Raw genomic sequence first — 18,848 nt, 5'->3', positions numbered from 1 at the left:
GGGTGTCACAGTCGACATCAACACACTCACATTTGATTCATTCACTCCTGACTTCAGTTTCTAGTTTACAGCACATGTTGGTTAAGTTGTATAAAAGTTAGAGCCTCTGTGATGCCTCATTAATTCATACGAGACAGAGACAGTTGTGGTCACTGGGGGTTCTGTGGAGTCATCTGTGGAACATATAACATGCCCAGGCTTGTCTCTTGGTTTGTATTGACATGGTGAACTAGTTACATATTAGACACAAGGCAAACCAGGCCCTAAATCATCTTTTATCGTTCTTTATTTATCTTCAGTCCAGAAGAGAATAAGTGCAAGGACTTTTTCATTTCTGTTAATCGACTTGTTTGCTACCAACGGTGAACTCGTTACTCACCACTAATTTTTTCTCTTTATTCATCTTCTACATGTTTAGCAAAAGTTGAAATATTTTTAACTCTCGCAGAGGCAAATCAAATCAATCTGCCTCCCCATGACTGAGCTTTTGTCTTTACTGTTTGTGATTGTGCCATTGCTATAATGTGCTTTATGCTCTGTCTGAGTCAATAAGTGGCGATCCACGATGATGTCAACCACCGCTTTGTGAAATCCCCCTTTTTAAAAGAAGTCATCTGTATCCATGGTTGTGGTTCAAGCTTTCGCTGACACTGGTTTTATGACGGTGCCAACATACCCATGGTCTTACTTTAACATGTGAACGTTTGCTATACACAACATACAACTTGTTATTCATGCAAATCCATCCGTCTTTGACCACTTTATTCTCCACATGAGGACACGGGGGGGGAGCTGTGTACATGCTAATAGTTCATGAAATGTACTGGACACTTGACTACAACGACTCGCCACAGAGCCATGCTTCTATCAAAAAAGAAATTAAATACAGACTGTGGTGACTCATCAGTCCTGGTTTTAGCCACTCCCCCAGACCCGTTTTAACGTGCGCCAGTGAATGGATGTCCAGGCAAACTTGGTCTTTGGGTTGAATTCCCTTTGTTTAAATTAATTTGTTACAGGGTGGATGAACCGGTGATGATCCAAGTATTTGTAAACTTATATCACCGTAAAATCTCCCCGTCACCCATATGTGATCAGTGAACCCAGTATTAGTATCGAATACTAAAATTAAGAAAAGGATAAATAGGCATGTTCCACAATGAAAGCAGGGACCTAAACATGTACATATGCACTTAATAGGATGCAGTTTTTCATGGATCAATCGCAGACACCAAAGAACTAACTAACTTCCACATTCAGTAAAGTTACTGAATGAATAATATTGTTATTGTACTACCCGCATCTCAAGATTTCCTCTTTAACTGTGATTAGTTTGATAATGGTGTGGAAAATCTACACCGACATTCAGCTCATCCTCCGGGATTACAGGTTGTGGACTGTACAGGATGGTGTTACCCCCATTAGCACTTCAGTAGTCTTTGTTGTCTCAGAGAATAATTGTTGTGCCCATCACGGTGTGTGTCAGTCTGGGCAAGCCTGTGTTTTCCGGCGTGTCTCGTTTCTAATGACGGTCATCCATAATTGAGCATCACCACGCAGGGAGAACAGTCCAGGGTGGAGCGCTGGTTAAATAGTCTGCGGACTGCTCATCATCACAGTGTGTGTGTGTGTGTGTGTGTCACAAAGGTCAGCAGCACACAAAACGTCCAGCATCACAGCAACCTGAGCTGAACACTGTTTAATTGATGCCACCTCTGATTAACTGTCAGCTTAAGATCAACACCTACTAATTCACTAAAAGACGCCGTGCCAATCAGAGGAGACTTTTGTCAGAAAACTCTTAGTCATTATAAAAACGAATCGCTCACCTCAGAGGTTATTTGTGATGTTTTGCAGAAAACGAAACTGTGTAAATGTGCGCGATGCCGTCGACATCCATCCCAGAATATTTGACACATATCTTCATTTTCTTGAGATGCATTCTCTGGCTAGTTTGTTTATTCAGGGCTGCTCTAGAAACATGAAGGCACAAGATGGTGGCTTCTTTCTGAGGCTTTGAACCAAAAAATGCTTTTAAAGCTCCAGTGTGTGACTTCTCACAACTACACACACACACACACACATACACACACACACATACACACAGAGATCGAGCTCTTAGCTTCTTCCAAACATGAGATTTTTTCTTTCTACCGTGTTTTGTTAAGTTCTAGTTTGTTTATTTGTCTTTAAACGTAGTATTACATGTCCAGACTGCATCCAGGAAACTTGGAGACGCACGGTGCAGTGAACAGCAGCAGGCGTGTTGTGTTTGGCACATGCAGGCTGTTTTTAATGGAGCGCTTCACTTGCTATGAGTTCTGTTGGCGGAGCGTTCATTCTTCAATATTGGACAATCACAGTCGTGTTCGTGATTACGATTGCGGTTGTCGCGTCCTACTGGACGTGCAGAAGCGCTCTGGCTTTACTGGAACTGTGTGCTTCCTCCCGCATCACCTGCTCAGTTGTGACGTCAGTCTTGTATAAAGTACCTAAAAGAGATATTTGAGTAAAATTACTAGTATCTTACCAGAATATGACTTTGGTAGAAGTTTATAATATTACTTAAGTAAATGTCTTACAGTATATGACATTTACTGTACTGAAGTATCAAAAGTGATTTTCTGATATAAAATTTACCTAAGCCATGGTGGCTCAGTGGTAGGGTGAGTTGTCTTTCAATTGGAAGGCTGTGGGCTCAATTCCTGGCTCTGCTAGTCTATATGTGTCTTAACGAGTAACAAAAATAGTTAGAGGAAATGTACATGAATTTTGTACTGACGTATTTGTACTTTCTTACATTACAGCACTGTGACATAAAATACACTGCAATACTGACAATCACAGAGTTGTATATGTTTATATTTAAAAGTTACACACTACAGCTTTAAGGTGATTATACATGTATATCCACACAGTCATGAGTAGTAAATTCACTCTCTGCTTATAAATCCTCTTAACTGTTACAAGTGGACATTTAAAACAGCCTAACCACCCCCCCCACCCCCCCCTCCAGGGTGCTCTCGCCTCTTCCCAGACAAAGTGGTGTATCACAAATTTAATGGCTGAGCAATCCGCTGGCTCGTTTCTAACGCATGGTTTGGATGAATCATTGCTCGATGCGAGTCATATTTCAGGATGAAAAAGATCCTGTCAAGATAAGCGACCGTCATGACGCGGTGCCAACTGTTTTGACAGGCACAACTCAGCACCCACAGAGTCAATAAAGAAGCCCAGTCCACTCCAGACATGCTGGGCCTCCACTTCCAAACACACTAACTCATGATACACAAGGAGCCAGTATTAAAGATAAACGTGTCACACTGTTCCTCCACTTTGATATTTGTCTGGCAGCTTCTCTCTGTGTGAAACTTTTCATTTCACTCTGGAGTCAGCACTCCGATGTCCTCCGATCGCCACAAGGATTTTCAAAACAAACTTTCTGCCAGACAAACGTGGGGGTGAGGAGACAATCAATTAAGTCTGTAACAGAGAGCAGAGCCACATGGTTCAAAGGTGTTAAGTTCAGCACACGCGCTGCTCAAACTGTAAAAACTGTATGCTGTAAACTGTAAAAACTATAAAATCGCAAAATCTTGTGTTAACCGGTGAAGGTTATTTGAAATATGTGTAGAAACATCTTATAGTGTTCTGTGCAATCCTCTGCTGGGATGAAAGCATGGCAGCTTAGACATTTACTGACCTACACCTCCATCTGCTGGAGACTCTAGGTACTGCATGTTATTTTAATACTGCAGCTTTTCTCCCATGCACACGTTATAGGCACATCACTCTAAACTCAGCAGTTTTAAACGTTTTATAATCACATGATTGTAAGATTGACATATGGATGAAACATAGTATTAGGTATTTGAGAGTAATCGAGTGGAAGAGATAATCTGGCCTGGATGAGTTAAAGAAAAACACTTTTGTTTCATTTAGACCTCAATTGTAAAGCATCTCTAACCATTACTGCTCATGCAGCACATATCCAATGGCAATTTGATGTGGGAATAATACACAACTCCTTATATGGACATCATGGGGGGGTGTGTCTATAGGTCACATGCTTTCCAAAAAAAAAAATTTTTTTGTCTTCTTATGTGTTGTTCAGTCAAAGTTCTGATTCATTTTGTATCAAATGTTAGTGATAAGTGATAATAAAGTAGTAATAATTGTGCAGGCGTCACAATTCAAAAAAAAAATTTCATAAAAACGAGCAAAGAGAACTTTGAATACTTTTTGCTTAGGTGTGTTTCATAGTTTTTTGTCAGACATAACACTATATAAGACTCTATATTGCACTTCTTATAGCCTCTCTATATACTGTACATGTAAATTGAAAATACATTGAAATAATCAGCCGAAATGCTCTGTGTTGTAAGTGTTAAGTGTTCATACATTCAAAATAGTTGATTAGTTTTTCAGTTGTCCTTTTTATACGTCCAACTGTCTGGTCCTTTCTTGTGAAGACGACATCTCAAGTTTCAAGACTTTAGGAGGAGCTAATTCCATTTTTATTAGATCACCTTTTAAAACACTTTCTAAGTAGAATTTCTCAGGAACACCACCAGGGAAACTTAAAGTTTATTAGATGCAATCACATCATTCATCACATTATGTTATATTATTATATATTGTGTCAGAGGAAAGGAAAACATGTTGATTAGGTATCACAGCCCTGACTGCCACGTGATCACACATGCAGTTAAAAGAAGGCAAATAATATTGAAACTAATAAAAGTTTCCTGGCTGCAGAGACAGTTTTTCTACAACTTTAAGTCGTGAAACTGTTAAAAAACAGACAGTTAAACATAAAGCTATGATTCTCTATTTGGATTTCTTACTTTCCTTCATGTGTGGCTTTCTTGATTGTCCATTGCTGTGGACTCTGAGACAATAAGAAACAAAACAATGACTATTATGAAAGAAACGGTAAAGACTGCAGCTCAGATTTTCTGCCATCGCTCAGTGAACTGAACTCTGGCTGTGACACAAACCACAAATAAACCGTGCAAAATCTCCCACTTTAATATTCTCATATGCAGTTTTTCATTTTTATGAGCTCGGAGTCAGTTTACACGTCACAGCTAAACCTCCAGCTTCTTGTTTTGTTTGTTGATAACGACGAACTGTGGCTTCAGTTCATTTTTTTGATTAACTTTTTTATTTTAACCATGATTTATGTTCATTATTTATTCATTTTATTGAAGTTTTCCCTTTGTTAATATAGTCAATCATCCAGAAGGTAAGGTTTTATTATTAAGAACTCCTCAATTTCAGTAGCAGAATGAATCATAGGTTTCAGGAAAGTTATTTAGCTGAAGTCTTTACCGCCCTCCTGTGGTTGAAGTGTGAATTGCAGCTACTGGGCTTGCAAGTTATCAAGCTTGTAGACAACAGTCACTGTGATGTCACTGTCACAGCTCCTTCTCCATTAATGCTTCAATCATTCTACATCGTCCACTCAGCCACCTGTATCCACACATATAATTGTTGATGAGAGGCAGTAGATTCAATAATGTTTATTTATTCTATCATTAAATGACTTTGTCAGAGAGGAAGTGTTTCTGTGAGTGCTTCATTGTTTTCTTAATTGTTCCTTGAGGCTTTATTCAAATTTCACAACTGTCAGTACAGATCGCTTGGTTATCTTAGTACTTAACATGGGGCCACATGGCGGGGTAGTGGCTTGCACTGTTGCCTTGCAGCAAAAAGTTGAGTGGAGTTTTTAATGCCCCAAACCTGCAGAAGTTCATTCTAAATGATGGTGAGAATGTGAGTGAATGCTTGTTGGGATTGGCTCCAGCGACCCGTGACCCTCATGTGGAGGATAAAGTGGTAGAGAATGAATGAATGAATGAATAATACTTAACAACTCTTAGTTAACATGCTCAACTAGGTACCTGGTTGCATAGAAACCTAGCAACCCATTTTCAAAGGATGACAGATGAAGTGTATTTTGTGCTTTATTTAAAAAGGTCAAATGACCTTTGTCAAGTTTTGCATCCCCACAAAAATGCACAATATTCATTATTTATTTGCAACACAATAAAAGTATTATATTTACAATATTTAAGTGCCCCATTCATGTAAAGTTTAATTATTTGTTACCAGTCTTTCACTGTAATACTGCGATGTTAATACCAGTGAGTGAAAGCCTCAGTGTTCATGTAGATGGGATTTTGGGGACTTTTCACTCATGACGTCATCTGAACATGTCTAAATCAGAAAAGCTGTTGTTTTCACACATTGTTAGCAGGACAGATTTAAATCTTATGATCAGCCACAACAATAGCACTATTTGAGTAATTGTGTTATGTTAAATAGACTATGATATGAATTAAGCAAAAAAAAATATTTCTTTCACGGTTATTTTGAAATAGGCTATTTGTGTCGTTTGATGACATCTGTATCCACAAGCTTGCAACAAATGATCTGTAATGTGCCTTTATTTGCAAGAAAAGGTTGATTTCACCTTTTAAAACATAACAAATATGTTTCTGTGTTCACAGGTGAGAAAGAGAACCAAAGATGGCCTTGAGTTATTGGTGTTGGACGTTTAAGGGACATAATGTGAGTTTTGGTATTTTACTCATCTTTCAACTCATGTCACTTTGTATAAAACTTTATTTTTATTCTCTTTATTTAACCTTTGATTAGTGAAGTGTGGACCATGTCCCCTAACAGACTGTGAAAGTACTGTAGGACGAGAGAGGTCATACAAATAAACCAATACAAAGGTTTCCTGTTTTGTAATTAGGCTTCAAATAATGACAACATATTTATGATCATTTTAAATAGTTTGCCACACATTAGTGTAATAAATAATATGTAAGAGTTGATCCCAGAGTGTTTTTGTGTTTAATTTAATTTAATGTGTTGTGTTCAACATTCAGACAGATCATCAATTTTTAATTTCTAGGTGAGGAAAGGACTTTGCTCACCTTTGCAGTGTTTGTCAAACCTGGAAATGATGATGTTCTCAAATGTCTTGTTTTGTCCACAAACCAACATGATTGCGTTTTAGTGATTTGTTAACTTTATGGAGCAAAGAAACCAGACAATATTAACATTTAAGAAGATGAAAAATCACAGAAACTGGTTTGAATTCTTTAGAAAACACTCAAACCCAATAATCAAAATAGTTGATGATTAACTTAGTAATCGATGAATCATTTCAATCCTATTTCTTTGTTTGCTGCCGTTCTGTGTTGATATTAAAGGAACTACAAACTACCACAGACCTTTGTGCCAGACACAGTGACGTGGTTAAAGAAAAACAAATACATTTATTTCCCAACAGTCCTTTCTTTCACTAGTTAAATACAACATCACAAGCAGCCACACTGAAGCCCTGAAGTGTTTGTCAGAGCAGCATTATACAACAAATTAGTCACAATTTGAAAGGCTTGGGTCATTAATCCAGGAGGTTCGACGAGAGGGCAGTTTGTCCGAGAAAGAGTTGAGTAAAGCTGAGGTGCACGCTGCAAATCTGCCCCAGTTAAAGCAGCAAAGAAAGTTTTAGAATTTTTTTTTTGTAAATATATGAAATGCTTGTTTGCATTGAACTTCATTTTTGCAAAAGTCGAGCAGCAGCAGCAGAGATGGAAATTTGTCCAAAAACTCTAGTAAGATATAGAGAAACTGCTCCTGGTCTCTAAGTTCAGCTGTGAAGGGTTTGGGAAAAAAAAGAAGAGAAAAATCTAATTGAGCATTTATCTTGTTTTAGAACAAAAAAATAAAACAAAACTGAAGACATTATGTATGTATTTACACAGATATTCACACATACAGAGTATACATCCATACATTAACAGCACACATGGATCTGCACATACCCAGACAGTGCTTTGCACCCAAAAAAAAAGAAAAGAAAAGCGGTTTTGGTGGCAAAATCTCACAATCAGTTGTTCTCACATCACTACAATCTATGGTCATCACAGTCACAGATATGGGGCTTCATTAAAAAAAACTAATTTAAAATTACAGATTACAATGTGCTTTAGAACTGCATATGAGCTCTCAGCGCGATCTGCTCTGCTGGATGTTACGGCAGTAGGATTGGATCTCTGGTACTGCGGGGACACGACAGGGTTCGTACCTCCATGTTTACCGTTGTACAAAACAGACGAGCGACAGAACGAGTCGACACTGAGGCGAAAATGTTTAAAAAGATCGACATGTGTGTACCTGATGTTTCTGTTGCATCATGCAGACATTAGGAGTGCGACTGTGGACTTCAGTCAAATCAAAGACAAGTACAGGAACTCCCAAATAAACATAACATTCACACGGCAAGTAAGATAATTCCCACACTGTTATTGTTCTGGTTTATTTTAACTGTATAACGTCATAAACAAGTGAAAGTGCAGCACATGTTCCTGTTGTCTGGTGACAGGGAAGCATGGCATGTAAACCGTAGACGCACCAGCCTCTTCCAGTTTCGGTAGAGAACTAGAGTATGAAAGTTTAAACTAAGACGTGGACTCCTTTTTTTTTTAGGCCAAATTGTGATGAGACTTTTTTGTTCCTTTCTACATAAATGTCCTTTCAGGCGGACATGACGGTTGTGCAGGCAGGATTCTAAACGGTGAGGTTTACCCAGAAAAATAAACGACTCTGTCAACCTACAGACTGATTGTTACGACATGAAAAACAATGACAGAATGTCTCGTCTCCTTTGGCCTAGAAGTAAAACAAAAAAAAAACAGTACGAGAGTCCAGTCTGTACACGACTGAACATCCATCTTCTTAAACATAGTAAGAATCATACTGAGGATCAGTGTTGAACAGACTGAAAAACCAAAACAAAGGCAGCATTACACAAGTTACACTTAAGACAGTATAAAGGGTGTGAACGTGTGTGTGTGAGTGAGTGTGACACCAGGCAGTGTTCTGTGGTGTTTGCGGTGTCCTGTGCAGCAGCTTGTTCCCTCAGAGTGAGTCCGCTCCGTTGCCGGCTTTTGGAGGCACTCTTCATTCAAGCGCTGGGGGGGAAACTTAACCACACACCAATGCCGTGGCGACGTGACCGACAAATAATATCAAGGAGTTGAAAAACAATGAACGAATCAGCGCGAACCCACGACACCTCAGAGATTCAGGAGAGCAAAGAGGCCAGTGCTCAGACAGAGGTCAAAGATTAGTAGACGTCAAACGGTCAGAGGTTATCCTGGTCAATATTTGCCCTGGTTGGTTACTTATGACCGCCACCATTGCAGAGTTGAATTAGAGGTAATTTTTTATAAATTATACGGGATCAATCATAATTTTTAAAGATTTAATTGAAAATAAAATGCCCCAAACCCTTAACACACACTATATATTTATATAAAATTATATATATATGTATATATATATATAGTTATTACAAGATAGCACAAACATTTCCACCTGAAAATCCTCTCGTGATGAACAGGTGACTGAACCTTTTTACTGTGGACACGGCTGTGGATGGATGAGCCACATGTGACCAGAGGTCAAGAGGTCAGGTTTGAAATAGCACTACTTTCTGTTGATAAAATTAACTGAAATGGTGTTTTCCCAAGGCATATTATACATTCATAATACTATGTGAGCGCAACAGTGTGTATGTGTGTGCGTGTGGCTTTGCATTGAAACACCTGCCACAAGCTATAAAACATCTGCATGAAAGCAGAATGTGTTTGTGTGTGTGTGTGTGTGTGTGTGTGTGTGTGTGTGTGTGTGTGTGTTTGCGTGGCTCGTCTGGGCTCCTGTCCTCATGACCGAAGCACATTTCCGTAGGAAACAATTGTACCTCATTGGCTCAACCAAGTTAGCCAATCACCAGTGACGGAAGCCACAGCCCCTGGACCCGCCCCCCATCGGCAACGGCCGCAGTTTTGATTGGTTAGGAATGTGTGTGCGTTGTGTTGTATTTGTAATGGGTTTTTGGAGACGGTAGTAAATTGGGCTATAGTCCAGTCCACTTGCAGCGTCCTCATGGACGGCAGGCAGGGGATGTGGTTTCCGTGGTGATGAGAGTGAAGTGTCGGTAGAGTAGTGGAGGGGAGGAGCTTAAACCTCCGCTCCTTTCAGGCCGATTCGCTCCTCCTCCTGTCAGTCACTGTTGGGTTTCTTCAGAGAGAAGGCGAATATGTTAAAGTGGTTGCTGAGCTGTTGTACCTGGTGATGGGGGGGAAAAAGACAAAATCATTATTATTTTATTTTGATTTACTTCTACATTTACTCAAGCAAGGAATTGTGGCTTTTATTTGAAGTTTAAACTCATTTGCCACAAGAGAGAGCTTAGTCTATTCAAGCTGACTTATTATTGAGCTCCATCCATTGATTGTTAAACAAGCAGACCATTGAATCAAATACATTAAATGCAATTTTCTGATAGTTTCTCAGCAGTGACATAAACAAGCTGCTGGACATGAGCTTTAAAAGTCCAGAAAGCCGTGTTCACATGTGCGCTCTTACCACTGATACGCCGTAATGTATGTGTGCCAATATGACAGTGGCTGTCCACACATACAGCAGCAGCGTTTCGTTAGTGACCACCCCTGTGACTGCCAACATCACCACCACCGACATGGGCAGCAACAGCCAGGTCAGCGCCTGGCAGCGCGTGTTACTCATCTGACACACGATCAGCTTACACTGTAGGACAAACACATACACAGAGTGTTAGTCATCAGAATCACAAAAAAATAACACGCACTGGTGTGAAAAATCCACAGGCTCTTACCGTGACGTTAGCGAATGCGGTTCCCACCATGAGGTAGAAGATCCTGGGCTGCAGCTCGAGGATGTTGGATGGAGAGAACACCACCCAAATGGTGGACAAGATGAAGAGAAGGACGGGAGACAGGAAGGGCAGGAACGCTTCGTAAAGGCTGCTGTGCTTCAGACTGTTACTGCGGTAACCCCTGCAACAGCACATAAGTGACACGTTCAGAGCACTGGGTGAACATGATATAGCAACATAGAAAAAAAACTAATGAAAACGTTGCTTACTTCAGCACATTGTAGAGGCTCATGGGTAAAGTCACAGTGAAGGAACAGGCTAAAAATCAACAGACATGTATTATTGCAGCTGCTTCAGTAAAACTAATTAAATAACATATTCGTGTGACCAATCACAGCTCACCAATGATCATGAAGGAGAAAAGGTCTCGATAGAGAAAGTGCAGCAGGATCGGCTGGTACCACGTTTCCACGCCGACCACAGCAGTGACCAGGTAAACAAGGGAAATGGTCTGGAAGGAGATGAGGCGTCATACATGGAGTCTTCAGGAGTCTGGTATGTTTGTGTGAATGAAGGCGAGTGCTGGTGTGAGTGCGTCGTCTTTACCACTTGGCTGATGTCGTATCCCCAGGGCAGAAACAAGATGCCCGTGTTATATTTCTCCCAGTGAGACAGGATGAAGGAAAACAGCACCACCCACAGGATGTAGTACAGCGTGAGCACACTCACGCCGCTCTCACCACGCCCAAATATGGAGTACACGGTGGCCACGAAGAAGATGCAGGCCCAGCTGTCCAGGCCGTGATCGAAAAGCTCCCCTAGTGGTGTGGAGGAGCTGGTGCGACGTGCCTGCTTACCATCGACGCCATCTGTATGCAACAAAAAGGTACACGTCATTACATAGACTGCATAATTTTTTTATGTGAGCATTCAAGGAGCACAGCAACAGAGATTTTCCTTTCCCCCCCCCAATGTCTCTCAAAAGCTGCTGCCCACACACACACAACTGCACAGAGTGAAAACAGCCACATTCCTGCTTCCCACTGTCACAACCTCTGCACTCATTTCATCTACACATGGAAGTATTCTGCACTAACATCCTCAGTGGTCAGCAACACTTTAAACCAACCTCAGTTCAGTTCATATTGTACATGTAACACAAACCAACATACAAACTGTGTGTCTATATGACTGTGGTTGACGGACAGGTTCCACAATATCTGAGGACAACCTGTATTTAAGACATATACATAGAAATGTGTGTCTACATACACATACACATTACTGTACATGTGCACAGCATGAGCTTAACTATCAAGTGTTATGAAATGCAATGACACACAGAAAACTAATGGAAACCACATTTTACATCATCTCATTTGTTTTAATGTGATTTAAAATCCTTGCTTTGTCTCTGGCAGCCAGTAAAACATCCAGTGAATAAAATGATTATAAAATGGACATAACTGGTGGCTATGGCTGACTGGTATGTGACATATGAGAGTAAAGAAACAAGTGTGGCACAGTCACGTCAGTATCTTGCAAATGACGTGCCGAGCATGTACAATCGTTACTTTGTGTTGTCGACAATCAACTGTATGTGTTTCACTGTGACATTCTGGTGATACTGTATGATTTTAGTGGGTGTAAGAATGACATGACTAACCACATTTTAACAGTTAAAGCAAAACTTAATCACCGGTCAAAGTCTAACACTTAACTACCACTTACATTTGCAGTCTCATTGCTTAAGGCACTGCACTACAAGCATGCTCCTGACCCTCTAACTAAATCAGACAGAGAGAGAGAAAAACAAAGAGAGAGATGCAATAAATTGTGGGTGACGGGGGTTCAAACTCACCAAGTGTATATGCCAAGAAGTTGAAGATCCCTGCAGCAACCCAGACCCAACTAGGCACATGTTCATGTCCTGCAGCTATGACACAAACCATAAAAACACATCACGCCACACAGAAACACAGTTAAGAAAAACTATAAGACGTACAGTCTATACAACAAAGTCATTTCAATTTGACAAGTTTAAATAATCAAACTTAAATGAAATGGACCCACATTTAAAAACACTTTTTTTGATGCTCTGCTTTTAAGCAATGAGGGTTTTGTCAGATAGTAGTCAGGGGGACATGCAAGTAATAATTTACATGTTTTATCTTCATGCCTACTTTAGGGTTATATTAGGGGTCATTAACAGGCAGCATCTAAAATGCTGAAAAACATGTGGAACAGACCAGAGTTGTTTTTAACCAAGGTGCTTGTGGAGATGTGCTTCTATTTCACTATTCTTTTAAGAAACGGTTTCTGACAACAAATGTTATTGAAAGGTCATTGTTGCCAGTGTTTCTATATCCTGGAAATGTTGTTGTACATAATTAGTATGACAGATTATTGTGCATGGGTTTGTATGTTGTCATGGGTTTGTATCCAGTGATGGACTTTGCCTCCCATAAACAAACCCATCTGGTTCTTTTACCAAACCTCTTATTGAGAAAGGATTCAACCAGTGTATGTTTTAACAACAACGACAACCTCATGCATGAGTGAGACAAGTAGTGGAGATGACTTACTGGAAGCACTGAAGTCAAAATCGTAGAAGGCCAACATTAGGAAGTTCAACACCAGGAACATAAAGCCTGTGAATGTAATTAGGTTTGGAGCAAGCCATGTTGGTAGGAACTGGAGAGGAGTTGGGAGTAGAAAACAAACCAAAAGTTAATCAACATGTTCTTCCTGTCGCTGAGTCATTACTTAACATTCTGGACAGTGACACAGAGATAATTTCGGAGGAAAGGAACACACAATTCTTATCAATAATGTCAAGTTCCAGTCAAACAGATATCAATGTGTAAATAAGATATCTTGATAGATATTAGTTGATTACTGTGTCAGTGCTCCACCAGGCTCATTAGCACATTATTTAAGAGAGCACATGCATGTTTCATGTACAGCACATAATACACTATCTTCTAATTTCAGAACTGATAGGACGTCTGACACAGAGACAAAGAAGAGGTTGTGTTGTTAAGACACAGTGATAATTTTGGGGGAAAGGAACACACAATTCTTATCAATAATGTCAAGTTCCAGTCAAACAGATATCAATGTATAAATAAAGGCTTAATAGATATTAGTTGATTACTGTGTCAGTGCCCGACCAGGCTCTTTAACACAGTATTTAAGAGAGCACATGCATCTTTCATGTACAGCACATAATACACTATCTTCTAATTTCAGAACTGATAGGACGACTGACACAGAGACAAGGAAGAGGTTGTTAATGTGTTACAGACTCATTAAAGATGCAGCTTGTCTTCGCACAGATCTGGTTGAACTGGTCTTTCTCACCTTTACCACAAAGTTCCAGAATGGGTGCATGACGTAGACAGACAGGGGATTTGAGTCCACTGCACTGTACTGCAAAGACACACATAGACATAACCAGGGTGTGTTAATCATGTACACAGAGTTAATCTACTTGAATCTATTTGATTGTTATAACTGCAAGTCAACCAGGCCTTAGGCTACATGGCCTTAGCTGCATGTTTAACTTCTTTGCTGGATAATATGCAACAGTATATCACAATGTGGATCAAAACAAAACCTGATTCCAGTCTTAGTAACTTTATCCAGGCATGACAAATAAGTGTAAGCACTACAACGTGAACTATAGTCCCTGGAGTTCATACAATTTCAGAGGTGTGCAAGGCTGTTTTTTGTATCTTCTGAGATGAGAGTGAATGCTGCCTTTCTGAAGTCAATATTATTGGAGAACTATTTTCTATGTCTTGTTAATTTGGGAAATTTGGACTGGACTTTGAAATTTGTATTGCAAAATAATTAATAAATGACCCTTCAATTGTTCTCTCTCCACATGAGCACTAAACTCTTAAGCATCCAAAATAAAAGTGCTTCCTATGATACGAAGTATTGCAGACAGTTCATACTAAAAATAGACAGAGATTAACACAGCACTATTTATTGCAGGCACTGTAATGACTGACTGTAATGGGCCTGCAGCAAAATTACCTAATTTAACTTTCACAATTAATTATCACAGATTAATGGTAAAATGTCAGCAAAGTTCCTCCATCATCAGGCTCAAGAAAAAAAAAGAAGACGCTTATTAAATGTTTCTTGGACTTCAATTTAAAAGTCTACAGTTTATACAGTTCATTTGTTATGTAGTGTGAAAAAGTAGCCAATGTGATTAACCACCAAAACGTAGTCTAGCCATAATTCACATCCTTGTCTTGTACAAACATGGCTCCAAAAAAGTAAAGCTTGGACACAAGATACCCTTTAAAGCAAGGAAGGTAGCTGTAGCTTGTGCTGAGTGTGACAAAGGATGTATGAAGCAGAAAAATGGGTGGCAGCATGTAAACAGAGCGAGACAATCAGTCGGACAATCCTACATGGTGTGCTTTCCACTCATATGCGCTTGTATTCAGCTACATTTGTTTGTCTTTTTGGGAAAACAAGTGCTGCGTTAAAAAGAGCCACAATCCTTTAATTGCCTCATTTGTCATCCTCCTATCTCTTCCAGTGATTAACACTTTGGGCATAAGGATTAATGACAAAACAGGCCTCACATGATGGAAACCTCAAGGGAGACTTCTCCCACAGTAATCAGATGAGGAGACACTGCAGAGAGCCTCAGTGGCCTGAATCCGTGAAAAAAACATATGAGCAAGGAAATAAGAATATAGCCTCAAGGGCTACAAAGCAGCTACATCTATTAGTACCACTTATTGTGACATCCTTCAAATATCTGCCACTCCTTTTTTAAGTAATTTCAGTCCATAACAATCATAAAACCACATCAATGCCAATGTCTATGGCTATTACTTGGGCACTGAAATATCTGTGTGAAGCACAGACAAAGGTGGTACTATTCGAACCCTGAATAACAACCTAAAAAATAAAAAATACTTTGGTTACTCAAGACAAACGTCAGTATCTTGTCAGTATGAGTGTATTGGTTCAAGCTGCTTTCTTCCACCACTATGGACTCAACTATAGTTTAACAATAACATATTAATATCAATTATTTTATACAGAAAGAAAAGGAGCGGGTGGAGCTATGAAATGTGTGAAAACAGATGGTACAAAGCAGCCATTAAGAAGGAACAGAAAGGAAAAGAAACGTTAGCTATTAGCACATCTGCGCCAATGTCAAGCACGGCGTGGTAAACGAAAAAAACTTCCGGCCGTCACTTTCAAAATAAAATGTAATCATGAACATTTTGTGGCTCAAACTTCTCAGATGCACACTATATGGATTAATTCCCAAAAAATTCACCACATGTAGCATTGTGTACATGTTGCTTGTGTTTATGCATCTCGTTGTCAGACTGGCCCTTAGAATAAGCATTACTGAACAAGACACGCTAAACATTTTATCAACTATGTGGGTACTTTTTAACGCCTGATCACACATTTGTACACATTTCAATAAATGGATATTGAAAATAACAAAGCATGTGGCACGAAGATGAAGCTTAACAAGAACAGGGGTAGTTATATCTAAGCCAAAACACGAGAAAAGGCTAAAGGGAACTGCATCTACCTCTTTACTTTTTAAAATGTTTTTTTAAGCAGCATCCGGTTTAATTTTATCTAACCATTTCTAACTTTACACACACTTCTATCCCTGCAGACCGTGACAGCTAGCTGTAAAACACACACAGGCAGCTTTAATGCTAGCTGCTAACGTCCCTTAATCATACCTTATATTTGTCGAAGCCCGCAAGCTGCTCCTGGGTGACATATTCATAAAGAGCCATGGTGGTGCAATATGGCTCTACGAGGAGATAAATGAATATCAAATCCCGAATGTTAACTGGCGAGTCCAAGAACCATATAACTTAGCTGCTTTCGTTCACGCCGGCCGGGTGCGGTGAGGTCGAGAAACACTGGGGCCACTCCTACGGTGTGTAAACGCCACACTTGTAATTGTAGCTCACTACCGCCGCCTCTGGCTGGGAGGACTAAGCGTACGAGTTATACTTCTTTATACATATTAAAACATAATAACATATGTATATACATATGCATTTCCTGAATTTGCAGTTTTAATAATAACGACTACAGTTCTGTTTCACTGTACTGTTGTTTTGTCACCAATGCTATTGTTCTGCATTGTACATGTTCTGATTTGTTTTCAGTGCATTTACTGTGGGAGAAAAACTGCAGGTTAAGATAAATATTGCACAAAATATATTCAGCAGACAAATAAATAAATAATTAAATACATAGATTAATGCTAACGACAATGTCCTTGAGAAAAAAACAAATGTGTTGGTGTATGAATTGTTTAAATCGTGGTTTATCAATTCGTGGTTTATCAATGAGAGAAAACCTATTTCTACGACGCTCTGTAACGTGACGTGTCTTTCTCAGTCAACCGGAAACAAGATTTTTCTTCTTTCCTGCTGCTGATCTACTGGGGCTTCAGTGCAGCCGAGAGTCAATCCTCAATAAAGGAATAACGTAAGTTATAACACCAATGAAACCGCGCTGCAGTGTGTTTCTCCATGTTATTGTATAATGCTACACGTCTACTGTACGTCGTATTTGCTTGTTTAACCTGTGTCAGTTCTGTTAGTCGGCTAGCTAGTTAGCTAGCTAGCTAGCTAAGTAACCTGACAAACGATTGTTCTTTCACCAAATTGACCCTTTAGTTTGACAAAAAAGATAAACAATTGTGCCCATATTTATTATGGAAATTAAAATAATCATCTACGTGTGTGTCGACGTGATCGGAATGTAAATATGGAATATTCAAGCCCGAGTTTGCGACTCTAACGTTGATTTAAGTCGATCAGTTATCTACTAATGTTCTGAGACATGTCCTTTTCTTTTTATCATTTAAAATGTATACGTTTACCGGAGATATCGTATGACCTACTCTTTTGCATTAACTTAGAGAAAAGTCCCTATAACGACTTATTATTGTATGTCTTACGATACAATACAGTATGTAGCCATGTGTACATTTGTTATTGGCAATGAGTTGTTTTCTTCCCATTTATTCTTCTGTATTCATCCTATTTTTGTTATCTGTGCATTTTATCTACTTATCTATTTCTCTGTTGTGATATATTATCTATTGATTTGTTTGCCAGCACCACTTTGTCCCAAATAAAGTCAACCATATCCTATAAAACTTTCAAATGTCACGAAATAGACTTAGAAACCTGTCACTGCATTATACAAACGTCTATACCTCCTTCACCCAGTTGCTAAAACGACTTAAAAACAAATAGCAGTCTTGCACTTGCTCCACTGAGTTTCTTTATCCTCGGCAGAATGGTGACAGACGTGCAGCTGGCCATATTTGCCAACATGCTTGGCGTGTCGTTGTTCCTGTTGGTTGTGTTGTATCACTACGTTGCTGTCAATAACCCCAAAAAGCAGGAGTAGAGTCCGCCAATATGACCGGAGAGGTGAGTGCAATCTTTGTTTGCTGAAGATGGTTCACCATGTCACTTTTTTGTCATTACTGTCAGTACTATTCCATATTGTTCCAGAATTGAAAGGCCAACATGGCACACATAGTTGTTGTGAACATCAGTGTAATAATGTGGTTAGACACCGGGACACATTTTGAATGTCTTTTTCTCCCCACAGATGAGATGGGAATCAAAGCCACCACCTTGGAAACATTCCCCACCTTCCATCCTTCTTTCCAAGAGATGAATTTCTATGTTGCTATGGTTGCACAGTGGTGTATGTTCTTTTTGTAATAAAAACACATTAAGTACATTTGCATTGATTTTCAGTTAATTCCTGTCACAATCCCATATGTACTGTGAATACAGAAAGTATTCAGACCCTTTTACGTTCAGCCTTTTGCTCAACAATGTACACTCGGTTTCATAAAGCCAATGTGAAAATAAATAAAAAAAAATCTTTGCAAATGTATTACAAGGTAAAACTGAAATAACACAATTCCATTATCCCATTACTCACAAATGGGGATTAGGTAAATTGGACACTTTAAATTGACCATAGGTGTGAGTGGATGGTGGTTTGTCTCCATAGGTGTCCCTGTGATGGACTGGTGATCTGTCCAGGGTGTACCCCGCCTAACGCCCTATGTCAGCTGAGATTA

The 18,848-nt window shown here is 39.4% G+C and overlaps 2 protein-coding genes across 2 annotated transcripts; one reads left to right on the top strand and one right to left on the bottom strand.

Annotated features, from left to right (window-relative positions):
* Positions 1-7,272: 7,272 nt before the first annotated feature.
* Positions 7,273-16,657, bottom strand: selenoi (selenoprotein I). Its single transcript, XM_044048898.1, has 10 exons — positions 16,462-16,657; positions 14,081-14,149; positions 13,303-13,411; positions 12,579-12,653; positions 11,324-11,586; positions 11,120-11,228; positions 10,987-11,035; positions 10,718-10,898; positions 10,450-10,629; positions 7,273-10,149 (listed from the first exon to the last, which is right to left on the bottom strand). Exons 1-10 carry the CDS (start codon positions 16,516-16,518, stop codon positions 10,042-10,044), a joined length of 1,200 nt encoding a protein of 399 aa, XP_043904833.1. The 5' UTR covers positions 16,519-16,657; the 3' UTR covers positions 7,273-10,041.
* A 483-nt stretch (positions 16,658-17,140) lies between these two features.
* ost4 (oligosaccharyltransferase complex subunit 4 (non-catalytic)) lies at positions 17,141-18,499 on the top strand. Its single transcript, XM_044049362.1, has 3 exons — positions 17,141-17,224; positions 18,043-18,180; positions 18,365-18,499. Exon 2 carries the CDS (start codon positions 18,044-18,046, stop codon positions 18,155-18,157), a length of 114 nt encoding a protein of 37 aa, XP_043905297.1. The 5' UTR covers positions 17,141-17,224; position 18,043; the 3' UTR covers positions 18,158-18,180; positions 18,365-18,499.
* The last annotated feature ends 349 nt before the right edge of the window (positions 18,500-18,848 follow it).

This window comes from Solea senegalensis, linkage group LG17, assembly GCF_019176455.1.
Source record: "Solea senegalensis isolate Sse05_10M linkage group LG17, IFAPA_SoseM_1, whole genome shotgun sequence".
NCBI lineage: Eukaryota > Metazoa > Chordata > Actinopteri > Pleuronectiformes > Soleidae > Solea > Solea senegalensis.
The sequence above is the reverse complement of the archived record's forward strand: the minus strand, read 5'-3'. Positions and strand labels throughout refer to the sequence as shown.